The sequence below is a fragment of the Barbatula barbatula genome (assembly GCF_947034865.1).
Source record: "Barbatula barbatula genome assembly, chromosome: 21".
Taxonomy (NCBI): domain Eukaryota; kingdom Metazoa; phylum Chordata; class Actinopteri; order Cypriniformes; family Nemacheilidae; genus Barbatula; species Barbatula barbatula.
Window position 1 is genome coordinate 6959617 of NC_136784.1, and position 16507 is coordinate 6976123.

Here is a 16507-nt window from a genome sequence, read left to right on the forward strand (position 1 = left end):
TCTCCCTTTATCTCAAGGTCTGCACATGGTTGTTATATACACTAATACAACTAAAACGTTCTGTTCTAAACTCAATCGATCACAAATAACACAATATTCTTGCAATAATACATTTTGGCCGACATTTGCCTTAAACTGAATTTAGGAACTTTGTAAAATGAACAAATGAAACATTAAATGTGTGCATATCATCAGTAAAATCCATTTAGCAATGTAGCTCGTCTTTTATGTTTAAGAGTTAATTTAATAATCTGTACTTGCTTGATGTAGATTGTGTAGACCAGCTGTCAGGCAACCAAAGTTGAACAATATAACTATGAGACCCTCTTGTGGTATTTCAGTGCACACACACTTCAAATACACCAGTATATTGTTTAGCACGAGTCAGCCATATGTTTTTGATATTTGTCTGCTTAAGCGAATAGTACAATATTTGTGTTTAACGTAATTGTTAAGGAGCATTATTTTAGCAGCACAAAGGTTGGTAATTCTCATAAAACATACATGCTTAAAAAGTATACCTTGAATTAATAAAAAATGTTGTTGGATGAAGTGTTATTTACAAATATACGTTTTTATTCACAGCAAAATCGCCAGTTTTAAAAAAGGTCAAATAAACTCTCACATGCAGTGTATATACAATCCACACTTTTTCGAGAGTTTACACTGTGAGTGTAAATTTGAACCTTTTTTACACTGGCGGTTTTACTGTGTTGTAATGTTGACTTTTTGCTAAACCTCTATAACTTGCACGCATGATTAACTTCACTTTTCTCTCTTATCTCGAAACAGTCTTCGATGTTTCCCAAACCTTTTTTACTTTATGATCTAGATTGTAATCAAGTTTGCTAGTCATCCGGCAGTGAGCAACCCTGTGTCCCCTGTATATGCACACTGACACACATCTACATCGTATGATTGACAGTCAACAGCCGCTCACTATTTGGCCAACGCTTCATGTAGATACTATTAATACAACCACTAAATGTTATCAGAAAACAAACAGATAAACATAGATGGCATACTTGAACTTAACACATTATAGTCAATACTGTATGTGTTATGCACGAGGACATTTCTCTGCACGTTAATAAACATCGATGGAATTAAGCATAAAAAAGAGGGTGCCGTTTGGATGCAATATTATCTTTGCTGCCTTTTGCAGTGAAAGACTATCCACTGTGTACGCAAGCAGAAGCTCTTGAGTCTCCTTCGGGTGTCACATTCTTTCCTTACCCATACACATACAGTTCTGTCTTATATTGAGTGGCTCCTTGACATTTGCTTTTATGTGCTTTGACCATAATTTAAATTATTATACAGATATGGTAATAGTTAGATTGTTCTCTAGTTTGGGCTTAAGGAAGATATGGAGTGTATGTTTTATAAAAAATAGTTTTGTGTGTGTTTGTGTGTGAGTGTGCGTGCGTGCGTGCGTGTGCGCTTGAGTGCTTGCGTGTGTGTATTATGGCTGTAAAGTGATTAATTGCGATTTAAGGTTTAAATCCAGAATTAAAGTTTGTGTTTACATAATATATGTCTGTGTACTGTGCATATTAATTTTGTATTTATGAACACACACACAAACGTATACATATTTAAGACATATTTAAATGTATATATTGGCAATCATTTAAATTATATTTAAACATTTATACATTTTTCTTTTATATTTCTCTTAAATATATATTATCCAAAAATATATCATATTCAATATACTGTATGTATTTGTTTACAGGCTTATAGTTTTACAGACACAAAGTTCTGCGACACTTATAGGATAAGACTGAGGAATGTGTTCGAAATTGACTGGCTTAATAAGTACCAGACAAAGTCACCTCAATGCAAGTATCCAGATAAGACGTACAGAGTCTGTGGTTTCCTGTGCAGCTGTCTGCACATTTGCGCAGCCCAGGAAAAAGCTTAGCACTCGCTGATATCTGTTAACCCCCAGTAATGGGCAACGATGAAATGTGATTCTCCACCAATTCTGGAGGTCGGCGAGTGTCAAGGAAAGATGATCAGCAGGAATGCCTGGCATACTTTCCACGGTCATGTAGGGTTGGTTCACCCATTTCAAAACCACTAGTGCCTAGTGGTGAGCACCTATAGTCTAGAATTTACTACAGACTAAAAATCACAACACTGTGGCATATAAAAGCCACCAGGCATTGGACGTGAATGACGGATTTCATTCCCGGAGGTAAACCATGTCAGCTGAAACCACTGCGAGGAAGCCTTCAGCGAACAAGAATATTAAAAAGCTGCGTGCCATAAGCATGGTGTGCAGCTTAACGCGTAGCTGGCAGCAGTGGGTTAGCGATAATGAGGAGAAGCAGGCCTGCGAACCCAGCGGGTGGGCCCCAGGATGCCCTGAAGACCCCAAAGATGCAATTAAAGAAGCGGCCAAGAACCGTCTCTCTCAGAAGTCTCTTTTGAGTCTGGACCCTACAAAGAGCCAAGGTGACGGGGAGGCCCCAGGAGACTCCCTTATTAGATCGGCACAGGTAATCAAAACAGTGACCAGAGATGTCCAGGAGAGAAGCGCAGGTATTGAGTTTTTGACTAAACGCATCTGTAAGGACCCAGCCACAGATGAACTGGACAAGATGTTGAGCAAGAAAGGGTCGCCCACCTGCCGGAGGAAGTGCTCTAATATGGTTTCAGAGCTGATGCAAGGGTGGAAGGAAATAGAGAAGGAGAAAATGCAGGCTAAGGAGGGAAATGTTGATAATGAGTTTGCAGAAGAAAAAGACCTGCATCTAGGAACCAACCAGGAAAATAATCAAACAAATGAACATACAGAATCATCTTCAGTCAGGATAAAAAGATCTACTTTGCTTGGGTGAGTTTTCTTCTTCTATACATCATCATACTGTATGAGACCAAGAGTTTTCAGAGAACTGAGAGACGTCTGTTAGTTTGTGTGTTGGAACAGAAGGATAGCTTGGCACGGTATTTGAAGACAGATATATACCAAACACTGCTGTTGTAAATCTATTTATTTATAAGTGGGCTGTGCAGTTTCCCTCAGGCAGTTTGAATAACAATCATACGTCTGTGCAAATGAAAACACCAGATGCCTGTGCTGCGGATGAAGATCTCTGCCATTCAATGCATTATTTTTTACTTTTTACATATTTACAACATTATTTATATAGAACTCCCTTATATATTTGTTTCATCGATAATTAAAAATAAAGTAGTACAACTTTTATTAATGATAAAGCAAATAACTGAATTTAATAAATTAAATAACTGGAAATTTGTGATCAAATAAGGATACAAACACAAATGTGACAAAGACTGTCCACGAAAATTGGTATAACGCAGCCAATTTTACCTGTCAGCTGTAATTGTATCTAAAATCATATTTTTACAAACGTTACAGGAGCAAAAAGGATGTAGAGGATGCCAACAAAATAAACGCCCTGTCAAAGAAATACAGCGCTGTGGGCAACCTGAAAAACCGGTGGCAAAATTGGGCCTCAGAGCATTCCGTGAATCAGAAGCTCAACCCCTTCAGCGAAGACTTTGATTATGAGTATTCCATGTCCACCCGTTTGCAAAAGGGTGAGGAAGGCTACGGGCGACCCAAAGAGGGGAGTAAGACAGCAGAAAGGGCCAAGCGCGCCGAGGCGCATATCCACCGTGAGATAGATGACATGTGCTTCGTTATAAGGACTATGGCGGATCAGGATCCAGATGGACTCACTAGAGTGACCTTTGGGGAACTGTTTGACAGATATGTGCGAATCTCTGATAAAGTCGTGGGTATCCTGATGAGGGCCAGGAAGCATGGAAAGCTGGAATTTGAGGGTGAGATGTTGTGGCAGGGTCGGGATGATAATGTTATTATTACACTCTTAGTATGACATGGCGTTCACTCTGACCTCACCTGAAGGTTTGCTGCTGTGGATGAAATATAGAAAAGTCAAATATTTTTGTATTTTATGTCAGATATGAGGTTTGTAATTTTGCAAACCGAGTTTTCTAAGCTGTCTCAGCTTGTATTCTGTGTTGTTTAATTCTGTTTGATGTATTAGTATGTACTGCATGTTGATTAAATCATATTTGTAAAATAAGGAATTATTAATAGGAAATTGCAATTTCTTGGTCATACTGAACAGTTACAGTATATTATTCAGTCTCACAAAGTCATTATACATTATACTTCCAGAAGAGGGAGCAATAAGCTCACGCTACAATCGCCCCCTCGTATTATCTGTGCCTTTAATATTATACACTCCTAATAAAATAATTTATTTGAACAAAACAAAGTACTAATAAACACTTTCAATGTTACTATAGAATATCGTTTAATGTTACTTAAAGATATTAAACTCCACTGACTACCACCATAGTAGGAATAATTACAATGGTAGCCCAACCTGTTTGCTTTCCTACATTCTTCAAAATATCTTCTTTTGTGTTCAACAGAACAAAGAAACTGATAAAGCAAATGTTCTTACTACTGTAGTCAATGGTGGCGAAAAACAGTTTACAAGTATTCTTCCAAATATCTTCTCATCAGAACAAATCATTGAGTAACATTTGAAGAAAATGTTTGTAAATGAAGACAGAATTTTCTTTTTTATGTGTGAACTGTTCCTTAAATGCCAGACATATATATCAGCGATATAGGCCTATCAGGGTTTGAGATGAGAAAAACATGTGGGAGACAATCCGAGGGGTCTGTAACTGCTGCCTTCACATTCTCTCGGGAATTCAATAATTCCCACTTTAATCCAGAAGTAACATCTAGATTTAGCATTATATGTATTTAGTACTAATGATTTAGTAGCATTAAAACATTACACGTATTTGCTAACATGAAAAGAGCACCGTTCCATAAGTTATTTCAGGGTTGAAGTGGGAATTATTGGCAGGCAGCAAAAATACAGGCTGTGTGAACCTAAATGAACTAGCCTACCTTCAATTACACAAACCGAGAAACAATAGCCTACCAAGCATATTCCATTCTTTACCGTCTTAATCTTTGCCACTCTTTTGTTTGGAAACCAGAAAATCCAGCGCTGACAGTCATTTTCTGGAATGCAGATAAAGAAGTTGTCAGGTAACATATGAGATGAAGGTGTGGAGTAACGTAATGACTGTGATCTGCTTCTGAAGGAACACACCGAGCTCTATTTTCACTCTGGATGTCTGTGGTATTGAGGAAGAGTCTCAAAGGGCTCTTGAGCTGTCAGTAAGCGACCCCTTATTGTCACAAAGTACAGCTGAAGAGTAAAATGACTGAAGATTTACTTTCCTGAGACTTGTATAATGACATTGTTCTCGGTGTGACATGTCTCCACTGTATCTGCTTACAAATATTGTACTCTGTTGTCACATTGCTCTGTCAGCGTATAATCCCCATTTGTTACATCACAAGCAAAAATACTGTTACTTCACTAGTTAGTTCAATAACACTCAAGCAAGAGTGTGCAGTCGCATGATTTTTATTTTCAACAAACTGCCATACAGACCCAAAATACACAATCTGAGGATTTGTGTTGATGTAACTGTAGTTTGCAGTTTGAAGAGCGAAGTGGATTGGAGTGATATTTTATTTATTTAATTCAACCTCTTTGACTGCGATGTGATATTTATCTTGTAGTAAACTTATGCAGGTTTTGAGTACTGTAATGTATATAATAAGAATATCCTTGGGGCTTCATGCTGTTTTTGTAACTCGCTTATGCAAGAGGACTGTGTTCTGCATTCAGTGATCTGGATCTAGAATGATGTTACTTCAGCTCCGAATTCTTCACTTTATGCTATGCCTTCTCATCCTGGGATGTCAAACTCTTTCACGGGAAAGTGTACATCAATGAAATCTCATTAAACAAATCTTGTGGCAATCCAGTTGTCCTTTTTTGTGTTTTACCCTTTAGCTACTGCAGAAAACAAGTAGTGAAACAATTGCTGCAATGCAAAAACAAACCCAGCTTTGACCCTAAAACCTTTGTTTTGAACTTGCCTGGGACTTACAAGTTAGTAGTGTGTGAGTAGTGTGAACAAATAAAAAAGGGTTACGTGCTTGTTAATTTAAAAAATGAATGGAATGTTAAAGATAAAGAAAACTGTCATTGTAAGAAAACATAAGTAGTGAATTTATGTTATGCAACGTGTTCACAATAGCAAAAATAATGCTTAGGAAAAACTAAACTAATCTTCACATTGTTATGTTATATGATTAAAACAACGCGCAGAAACCTGATTGCTTCTTGTTGGAGACTGTTACTATCTCATAAAATGAAACAAAGTAATATAATATTTATGATAACAATTATTATTAAATGCTGTATATATATATTTATGTATGTATATATATATATATTTATATATATATATATATATATATATATATATATAACAAGTCATTTAGGCACAGAAGTTTGAAGTTTGCTTTGATCAGATCCTAAAACCGGTTTGTTTTCATGGGTACAACTACACTACCCATGGTTCTTTGGGACAACATTTCGCTTTAAGAGCACGCTCAACAGAGGTTGCTTGCAAGTGTTAATAAGCAAGACGCTTTGGCAGAGTGGGAATACTCTGACAGCACCAGCGTTAAACATCCCATTATGCTCGAATCTATGGAGTAGCAGAATGGCTGTTCAAGGTAAGGATGTAACGCGCATCTTTAATACGATTTCATAGAGAGCATGTTATAGCTGAACGGCAAGCTATATCAACAAACAGCTTCCCCACAGCCGTGTGACATATCTGATTGGCTGCTGTTGCAGTCAGCCGCAGATCTTTGTCCTGTTCTTTTGCTGGAAGCCTATGATATAGAGATGGGCTTGCGAAGCCCGCGGGCTTGAAATAAGACTATGCATGTGCTGTAAAGATTCGCGTTCCTGCATCATTCAGCGTCCACGCTCGCTCCGTGCGCGTTCACCATCCGTTGAGAAGAACACATAGAGAACAGTACAGCATACACACAGTATATTTGATATGAATGCGCGCTTTTGTAGCCGGCAAGCTCGTGATTTAGATGCGATGAGGTCTTCTGTGAGACTAGCGGACTGACGCGAGCGTGTTATTAATCGTAAAGTGCGCGAACTGTACGTTTTCGTGTTCATAGCCTGTTTCTGACACCTGCTCGGGTACCACGATGCTGGGTCAGTCTCCGCATCTTATCGGCGGTATCCTCTGGATTCAAAACCCAATGCGAGGTACGTTTCTCAATGAAGTCTTCTGTAGGTCTGTATTTTATTACCTATGCACTGATTTGACCCGTCCCATGTCGAAACTTGCTGAATTTCGCTTTAATCCTTAATCGATTGTAATCTTACATTCTTCGGAACAAGGCGTTTTTGCGAGGTCAGGAATATTGTGAAGAACGTCACTTTACCGTCAGTTACTGTAGCATGTGCGTGTGATTTTATGATATTTGTTACACGGATGTTTACGTTTTATTAAGTGGAATGACAGGATGTTTTACAGGTGACAAGGGGTGTAGAGAAGTGTCCTGTTTGCGTTGTCAGAAAGGAATCCTTTTGGAATTTGGAACATTTTGGAACTGGCTTTAAAGAAGAACCGTTTAGGATATGTGTATTATTCAAATGATCATTCATCTAAATAAATAGAATCGTGTATTTGATTCTTTAAAGACTTTTGGCTTGCTTAAGTCACAAATGATGATAAGAGTCGACGAGGTATATTGGGGTGGATGTAATAGATTTACTATAATGACACGGATAAACCCTGATGTGGTTAACATCGAGAAAATGTCCTGTCTCTGCATAGTCAGAAAACTTTCTGACTGTATTACTTGTAAATTGCGTCATATACTTCATTTTAAGAAACTTTGTTGTATGGTAGTCAGTTGGGTAGCCACAGGGCATCACATTATCGTTTATTATCGTTCCATGCCTCATTTTCACATGTGTTCTATTCTACAATACTCCACATCCCTTTTAATTCTCCGCGAGTGGTCTTTAGGGATATATAAACGGGAAGCAAGCCAGAATTAACAGGATATATCAGTGTTGCTCAGAGGGCTGCTTAGTGTATTGGCTAAATGTGTCATCCTCCGTGATGGCGTTATGCTTTAGAAGTGACGTTCACAGAAACATTTCTGCATAAACAATGGTGTGGTACTGACATTTAAATCATTGTGATTTGCCATTAACACAACCCATTTTACTTCTTTAACGTGACATTTCTGACCGTAAAAGGATATTCAGTGAGAACAGATGTACGGGCTGGACTTATTTAGAAGTGAGTTTGCTTAAACAGTGGCTAAAATGCTGTTTTGCTATTAACATTATCCAATAGCCCATAGTGCCGAAGTGACGGATGAAGTTTATTACAACCAACCCAATTGTTTAGTTATAAGACTAAGACTGTGCATTAAGAACGTAAGAGTTGATTTTGAGACTTTAAGCATAATGAATGTCTGTTATTGGAAAAGTAAAAATCTGGAAGAGTTGAAGATTTTTGGTTGAAATAGCCCGAATTTTGAATACATTTGCAAGGCCCTGAAACAAAATCCCCTCCTGCTCAGGCAGGCATATAATGCAGTACACATTGCTAATACTGTAAGCTACACTGAAGAAATTTCAAAAGATTTGAGAGTCTATGAGAGTCAAACTACAGCTTCTGAAGTGATCAAACTCTCTTCATAAGAATAGATGTTATCCATGAGCTCTTTTAAATTAAGCCAGCTAAGTACCAAGGTACAGTACACTCTGGTTTTCCTCTTCTTCTGCTTAGGTTTGGTTCAGCTGAACCCCTTTTCATATGATGAACCGTTTTCAGGGCTGTTGAATTGGCTGTATAGTTCCTTTGTACAATGTTTTTGTATTGTAGGTTCACCATATAATGGCATAGTGTAAAGTATCATTCAGACCTTCTGGGCTTTTAGAGGAATTACATAACAGTTATAGGAACCGCAAAAAGAAAGGAACTCTTTAAAGCATCACGCTTTTATGTAGAAATTGTCATCATTTGGGACAAATGACTAGCTATTGCTAAAATTGCATTTTATGCCTTTGTTTTGTTACGGAGAGAAATCGAGGGACATGTCAACTGGTTTCAACTTTTTTTAGCCACATTTCCACTAATTGGGTTGCACTCCTAGAGCTGGAACTGTTCTATGAGTTTTCACTAAAGAAAAGAAGAGAGATTTTCTTCATATCCATCATTTTTGGCCATTGGATTAAAAATGGCACAGGATGGCATGATGTAGTTTCAAAGCTGTGCAGTTCAGTAGTTACTCATTTGGTTATGTAAATATTTGGCTCATGAGACAAGACCTTGGATAGGCTGCATGTGATTGATGTGATGGAACAAATGCCCTGAAGCAGTGTAATAATCCCATCAACAGCCCTATATACTGATGTTGCCAACCAGGGAGGAGAAGGTGAGGCCACACTATAACAGCAAGTGCATGCTGATTTTCTCAGACGTCTTTCATAGAAAAGAGGGAAGTTGTACTGGGAGGAGGGAAGAATGTATTGTATCAATCAAATAAAGTTACAGAAGGATACATTTGAGAGTTTCCTAGGAGCAGGTTAGAAAAGATACAAGCGCTTTGACTTATCTAGGAGACTGTATAATAAGTGAGAAACTTTTTCCGATGTGTGGAAAGTTTGCTGGTTTGGTATTTTAACTATGTCACACATATTTAGCATGCTTGAGAATAAAAATGTATAGAATGACAAAGGGCTTTAAAGCTGTTCACTAAGTCTCATATACAGTGAGAGAAATAATTATTTGATCTCTGTTGATTTAGTAAGTTTGCCTGTTTACAAAGAAATGAAGGGTCTAATAATTTATGGTAGGTTTATTATAACTGATAGAAACAGAATATTTTAAAAAATCTGAAGATTTTTTTATATAAATGTTATTAACTGATTTGCATTTCAGTCAGTGTAATAAGTATTTGATCCCCTACCAAGCAGCAAGAATTCTGGCTCCACGGATTGGTTGTGTGCCTATATGGACCACAGATTAGTCCTGTCACAGTGCTCCCAAGTCAGCTTGTTATGTATATTAAAGATGCCTGCCAACAGAATCTGTATCTTTCATTTCAACCTCTTCACCACCATGGTCAAGACTAAATACGTCTCAAAGGATGTCAGGGACAAGGTTGTAGACATCTACAAACCTTGAATAGGCTAAAGACAGATGCTTTGTTAGAAGGGGACAACTGTTGGTGCGATTATTTATTATTATTTGGAAATGGAAGAAATACAAAATAACTATCAATTGTCCTTGGTCTGGAGCTCCCTGCAATATTTCCCCAATGGAGTAAAGATGATAAAGATCAGCCCATAACTACAAGAAGCTTGTTAATGATTTCAAGACAGTTTGGACCACAGTTAGCAAGCAAACCATTGGTAACGCGCTATGCCACAATAGATTGATATCCTGAAGCACCCGCACGGTCCTCCTGCTCAAGAAGGTCCGCCTGGCTTGTCTGAAGTTTGACAAAGAACATCAAAGGATTCAGAAAAGGCTTTGGAGAAAGTTCTGTGGTCAAACGGGAAGAAAATTGACTCCTGTTTTTGGAGGGAGAGAAATGCTAACTATGACCCCTAGAACACCATCCCTACAGAGAAGCACAGTGTGGGAAACATGACAAAGACCCAAAACATATTGCCAAGACAACCAAAGAGTGGCTTGAGGAGAAGCACATTAAATGTCCTAGCCAGTCTCTAGACCCTAGTCCTACAGAAAATCTGTGATAGAGGCTAAATCTCCAATTTGCTGAGCGACAGACAAGAAACCTTTAAGATTTACAGACGAGTGGACTCAAATATATCCTGACACATGTGCAAACCTGGTGACCAACTATCAGAAATGTCTTACTTTCTTTGCTCCGGGATCAAATACTTATCGCTGAAATGCAAATCAATTTATAACCTTTATATAAAATGTTGTCCCCTGAATTTTTTTAAATATTCTGTCTCTATCAGTTAAAATAAACCTACCATACATGTTATAGACCCCTCATTTCTTAGTAAGCAGGCAAACTTACAAAGTCAGCAGGGGGTCAAATAATTCTTTCTCCAACTGTAGCGGGTGGTTGTTATACAAAAGGCAACACACTGTTGCCGTAGCAAATTTAAGAACTGTGCTTAGAAGAGGAACTTAATAGGTGAAAACCTTTTACCCCATCATTTAATTTAGGTGTGGATATGGCATCATTTGTGGGCGCATGTTGTACAGTATAATTGTGTTCTTGTCTGCTATGTGTGGTCGTTTGGTTTTAATTATTAATGAATTATCATTAATCTTCATAGCTGTATGCAACAAGATAAAGTTTCCGTATATAGCTTTAAAGCACGCTTTTCTTGGAGACAATCTTGAAGTCTTAAATATACAAGCAAGCAAAATGACTGCTGATCAAAATACCCAAACGCAAAGAACTTTTCAGTAGTCTCATCTGACATCTGAGATAGGTAAAATATGTATAGATTGTTTTGGCATACAGAGAGGTGTAGCGCTCACTTCTTCCTCTCGGCACATCATGTGCATTTATGCGTGAAAATACCATATGTTAAAAAAGATTTCAGCCAGAAATAAAAAAATCTTTTGACATCCTTTATTCCCCCTTATGCTGTTACAAAAACCAACATGACCTTATTTTTTCTGGATCACTAAAGTCAAGTCAACTTTATTTTATATAGCGCTTTTTACAATTCTCATTGCTACAAAGCATCTGCACATTAAACATATTGACTATAAGCAAAACATTTAAAGTTATACAAGTAAAAACAAAAAAGGTAAAAACACAGAAGACAGACACCCACATACAAAACACGGACTCACAACTGTCACAACATGTAGTGACACACACGCGCGCACACACATACATGCGTAAAGGTTGTGTTGGGTAGAATGTTAGTGACCTCAGTCACCATTCACTTCGCATTGTATGGGAAAAAAGTTGCAATAAAGTGAATGGTGACTGAGGACATCAAACTCTCACATTCTGCCTCGGACTAAACAACATAATGGAGAGTAATGACACAATTCTGGTTTTTGAGTGAACTGTTGCTTTAAGTCCGGAATGTCGCTCTGATAGATCTTCATAAAGACCCCCACATACAGAGGCACATATCCCTAGGACCTTGTTGGTGAGCTGGGAATGCTGTCTCACCCTGAGGCCTGTAAGTCTCAGGTTGTGATAGGATCAACATGAATTTCTCTACAGATCTATTTATTCATTCTTTAATTGTTTTAACATCAAAATGCATTTATTATTTATTACCTGTTTGCTTTACTTTGATATGCTTTGACATAATCAACTCGTTGACTGACTCGCAGTGAAAAGTAGCCGATGATATTTTGAGACCGGTCAACAATGGATATTAAACATCATTTTCTGAAGAAAAGTTAAATAGTTTGTCATTAATCTTTACATTAATGTGTACCATATGTATTGTCATACATTGACATCCATGACATGTGTTGTCAACATCTAATATCTTTAAGGTACTGAAAGATATGTTCCTTATTCATCCATAAAAACTGTAACCTAAGAAAGGTAGATACCCTGTGGCCTGTGCACATTTTTTTAAACGTTAAATTAGTAAAAAAGGTTTGGATTCCTACAAGGGAGAGTAAAGCTTGTGTATGCTACGCAACGTGACGTAAACCAAATAAGCTGATTATAAATAGTTCTGTAACACAGATTCAAGAATGATCCCGGCATTGTCACTTGAGAGTAATCTGCAAGCTTCTAGTTTAGGGCTGTTTTACATTGGTTTCTTGACCAATGTAACCATTAAGGGGGCATTCATTTTAGGAAGCTTTAATAAAGTTTTTAAAGTGTGTATTGTAATCCTTCATTAGCAGTTCACGAGGCTATGTATCATTGAATATTAATAAGCAGTTTATATGTGAAGCTCTTGTCTTTAAAGCTGATAGTAAATAGCATAACGCTTTCAGGTACCTGAAGAGAACACTTCAGGTTACTCTTTGTGGATATTCAGTTGAAGAACACAGTTCATAGTGCCGGAGGATGAACGTCAAGCATCTACAACCCCTTGTTTCCCCTTGACTTCTCTAAAATAGGATTTTGAAATGCTTTATGAGTTTTAGCTCTTGCGTAAATATTTACAGCTGTGTCGGTGCTCTGCATCCAAATTAGCTTGCTATACATGCTATTTATAATCTCTCCCAAGACTTTTTACCCTACCCTTTGTCTGCTAAGCAAGTTGTTGGTAGGCCAGCATTGAGTGCATTCATTCTCACGTTAAAAATGTATGTCAGATTAAATCACTAAAGTGGTGATGAAGGGCAAACCTCTCACTGGCTCTGGTGGGCCTACGCTTTGTCTGTAAGGACAGGGTCCGATATCTGTAGCCAATTTCAGAATTAAGCTTACTTTATAGAACAGGGACTATCGTTTAATCTTAGATGATGGATTAAAAATGAGGGGCCAGGAGGGGAAGCTATTCCTTGGTTCCCATATGGTCCCCCATATCAGCTGTCCTTCCGATACACTGGTTATCCAAATTTACACTCCCTGGTGAAAAAGCAATAATCCCACCCATTTAACCGTTATAATGGGAATTGTGTTGATTTTTAATGAAAAATATAATGGTGTCTACTACTAGTATGTGATGAATTTTATTGGTGGAATGTTATCTGGCAGATTTATCCTATTGAAATGATGCCCAAAACACACTACAAAAAAGGTAATGGTTTTAATGGAAAAAAAGGTAATGTTTTTTTAATGGAAACCATTAGAATTTCTGCAAAGATTTCTATTGTTTTTTTTTTCGTTGACTGTGATTTCTTTTTTTTTAATGATTAAAGTGTTGTCAAAGATGAATAGCATGCTTTTAATACTTTTTATTGGTTAGATAACGTTAAGGTTGACTAAAAATAATGAGAAATAAAACGTTCACGTTTTACAAGACGAAACGCTTTAGTTCAACGCAAGTCTCCAAACCATCACCATGGCAGAGCCAGCAAAAAGAACAAAAAGGGAAAAAAGAGAGAGTGATCGGACACAAGCCCAAACACGGATCAATATCTGACGGACATTTTCTTACTGTCCTGTACTTTAGAGCGTATTCGTAATTTGGCTGTGATCATGTTGTTTATTGGCGCACTAAGGTTACTGGTTCACAATTTATAGTAGACCACAGGTAGACTAGAGATAATGTGATGTTGCCGGGTCTCAATAGCTTACGTAGCATGATCGTGCCTCGTCACGAATTTAGTGTTATGCTTGTAAACGATGACTACCAAACCACAATAAATGTTTTATGAAACATTGTTTATGAAACAAAAGTAGCGTATTCCTTGGTTCATGCACGTAAGAATAATGTCTAATTGATATCTATAGCTACCATGCTAGGCACTGTTCCCATAGCTATTACAAAAAGCTCAATGACTGGTCGCCAGTGTGTTTGCGAAAATATAACTACAAAAATTATTTGCATTGGTTAGAGGTCGACCGATATGCATTTTTCAGGGCCGATATCGATTATTACAGGTCAAGCAGACCTGTAACCGATATATATATTTCTGGTGTAAAAATGAAAAATATGTTCAAAATTAAGAATTTCAAGAGCATTAACAAAAACTTTGCACAAAAGCCATGGTATACAGTAAGGAAATAAACAAGCAATAGTTGTGAGAAAGACACACTTGATGCATGTTGCTCTTTACAATGAAACCGTTTATCCTCGGAGTGGTGATCTTTAAAAGGGTATGTAAACCTTTCCTCTTTGTTTAGGACTGTCTGAAGATGTGCAGCGTGACATCGGCCAAACGCGCAGTAAAATCAACATATTTAACGAAGAGTCTTGCCGTTTTGATGTGCCATTGTTTGGGGCTTGTGCGGATCAAATGGAACGCTCTGCGCAAGGATGTGATCACATAACAAGCTGATGGAGGAGAAACTGCACCCGTCTTTACTTTCATACATAGTCCGAGAATATTAATATTAATTGGATCATTTAAAAGTAGACACTTCAAGCTTCCTTTAGATCAGGGATTCCCAAAGAGCTGCCACCAGGGGGTGCGCGAGAGGAAAAATGTAATGGCGATCTGTTTTTTTAAGTGGGATTTTTCCATACAATAAAAAAACATGAACAGTAAACATTTCCTTTGTAATCGCTTTTATTTTAAATAAAAAACTATAATTTATTAGTTTTTGATAGAAACGTAGAAGAAGACTGCAGCTGTCTTCTTCTACGTTTCTACACTGCTCTTCTTTCATGCACTGCAGCCGCTAGGCTAATTTTATTGTCGCACTTGAAAAGTTTCAGATTGATCCTCGTTTTTATTTAGCCTAGGCCTATTTTATCTATTTCGGAGCCTATTCTCTTTAATGTTGTGGATCGTTTGTAACTTCATTGCAATGTAATTCAAGGTACCGTCATTCTAATTTCCATAACAGTTGTGTTATGATGATGATGATGCTAGCTCCACGGTCATTTAATAGGCCTGGCCTATTGCTGCAATGTTTCTTTTACGCGGCTGAAAATAATCGTGCTTTCTGTTACTGAGCCTGTGTCTGTCACTCGTCCTCTTAAAAGTGGAAGCTTGTGCGTAGCTTTGTTGTATTATATTGAAATTTTGTTGATGTTATTGTCATGCGTGTTTTGTTTTTTTGCGCATGATTAAACATGAGTCTTTATATGGCGATAAAACAAATCTTTGTTGCGTTTTTTTTTAAGTGGGGATTGGGGGTGCGCCAACCCTGTTGGGACATAGAAGGGGGTGCGCAGGAAAAAAAGTTTGGGAACCGCTGCTTTAGATGTATGCTTTACGTCTCTATGATGAGTAGCCTATTCGCAGTTTTAAGTCTGTTTTAATGACGGGTTTCAGAAAAATGAAACTTTCTCAGAGAGAGACGGCTGAAAGGACAGCCTGTATATTTTCATTCTTTTACAAAAGCAAAACATTTAGTAGATAATGAGAACACACAAATAAAAGTAGACCAATCACAGTTTCGAATCATGTCAAAGTCTTATTTGTATGACCAAAATTACTGGAGTATTTAAGTTTTTCTCCGCAGTAATAAAAAGATGTGGCAGCGCGTTAAGACATAAAATAATAACACTTATTACAGAATGTTGCTGTTCACATTTACTCACTGAAGACTGTGCTTGCATGTGTGTCTGAACAGTTCTTCGTAGTAAATTGCGAAAATATCTCAATCTGACACTCGTTGCAAGCAGTTTGAGTGGCGGCTGTGTCCAATGCATTGCCTGAGTTCACTGACTGAAGATCATCTTTTGAGAGAACTCGAGAACTCGATACTTTAAAATGGTTTGTTTTTGTGAATTGGCATGACTTACAATAATGTGCAAATGCCTATTCCTTCAACTGACCGCTGAAGCAGCTCGAGCTAGCAAATGCTTTCAGTGCCTTCAGCCTCCCGTTTTGATTGACCGGATTTCGTGACTCCCAACAAATCAGATGGGCGATGGGCGGCTATGCTGCTATGGAGCTGGCACGCTATGTGCTAACGGCTAACAAACAGCTGCTACCTCAGAATCTAGTTTGAGCTATTGGTATAGCC

General features: G+C 37.8%; 2 protein-coding genes across 5 annotated transcripts in view; both read left to right on the forward strand.

The window, feature by feature from the left end:
* Window positions 1-2210: 2210 nt before the first annotated feature.
* abrab (actin binding Rho activating protein b) lies at window positions 2211-3875 on the forward strand (the record flags this gene model as incomplete). The annotated part of the gene is made up of 2 exons (XM_079485063.1): window positions 2211-2845; window positions 3392-3875. The coding sequence occupies 2 exons, from the start codon at window positions 2211-2213 to the stop codon at window positions 3873-3875; spliced, it is 1119 nt and encodes a 372-aa protein (XP_079341189.1).
* A 2629-nt stretch (window positions 3876-6504) lies between these two features.
* The window catches only part of samd12 (sterile alpha motif domain containing 12), a 68786-nt gene continuing 58783 nt past the window's right edge, over window positions 6505-16507 (forward strand). For 2 of the 4 annotated variants that reach the window (XM_079485375.1, XM_079485374.1), the window contains exon 1: window positions 6505-6628. In XM_079485375.1, the coding sequence (XP_079341501.1) occupies window positions 6616-6628 (13 nt within the window). In that variant the 5' untranslated portion in view covers window positions 6505-6615. Of the gene's footprint in view, window positions 6629-6794; window positions 7185-16507 lie in introns of those variants that run through there. The other 2 variants (XM_079485372.1, XM_079485373.1) reach the window with 2 other exon arrangements.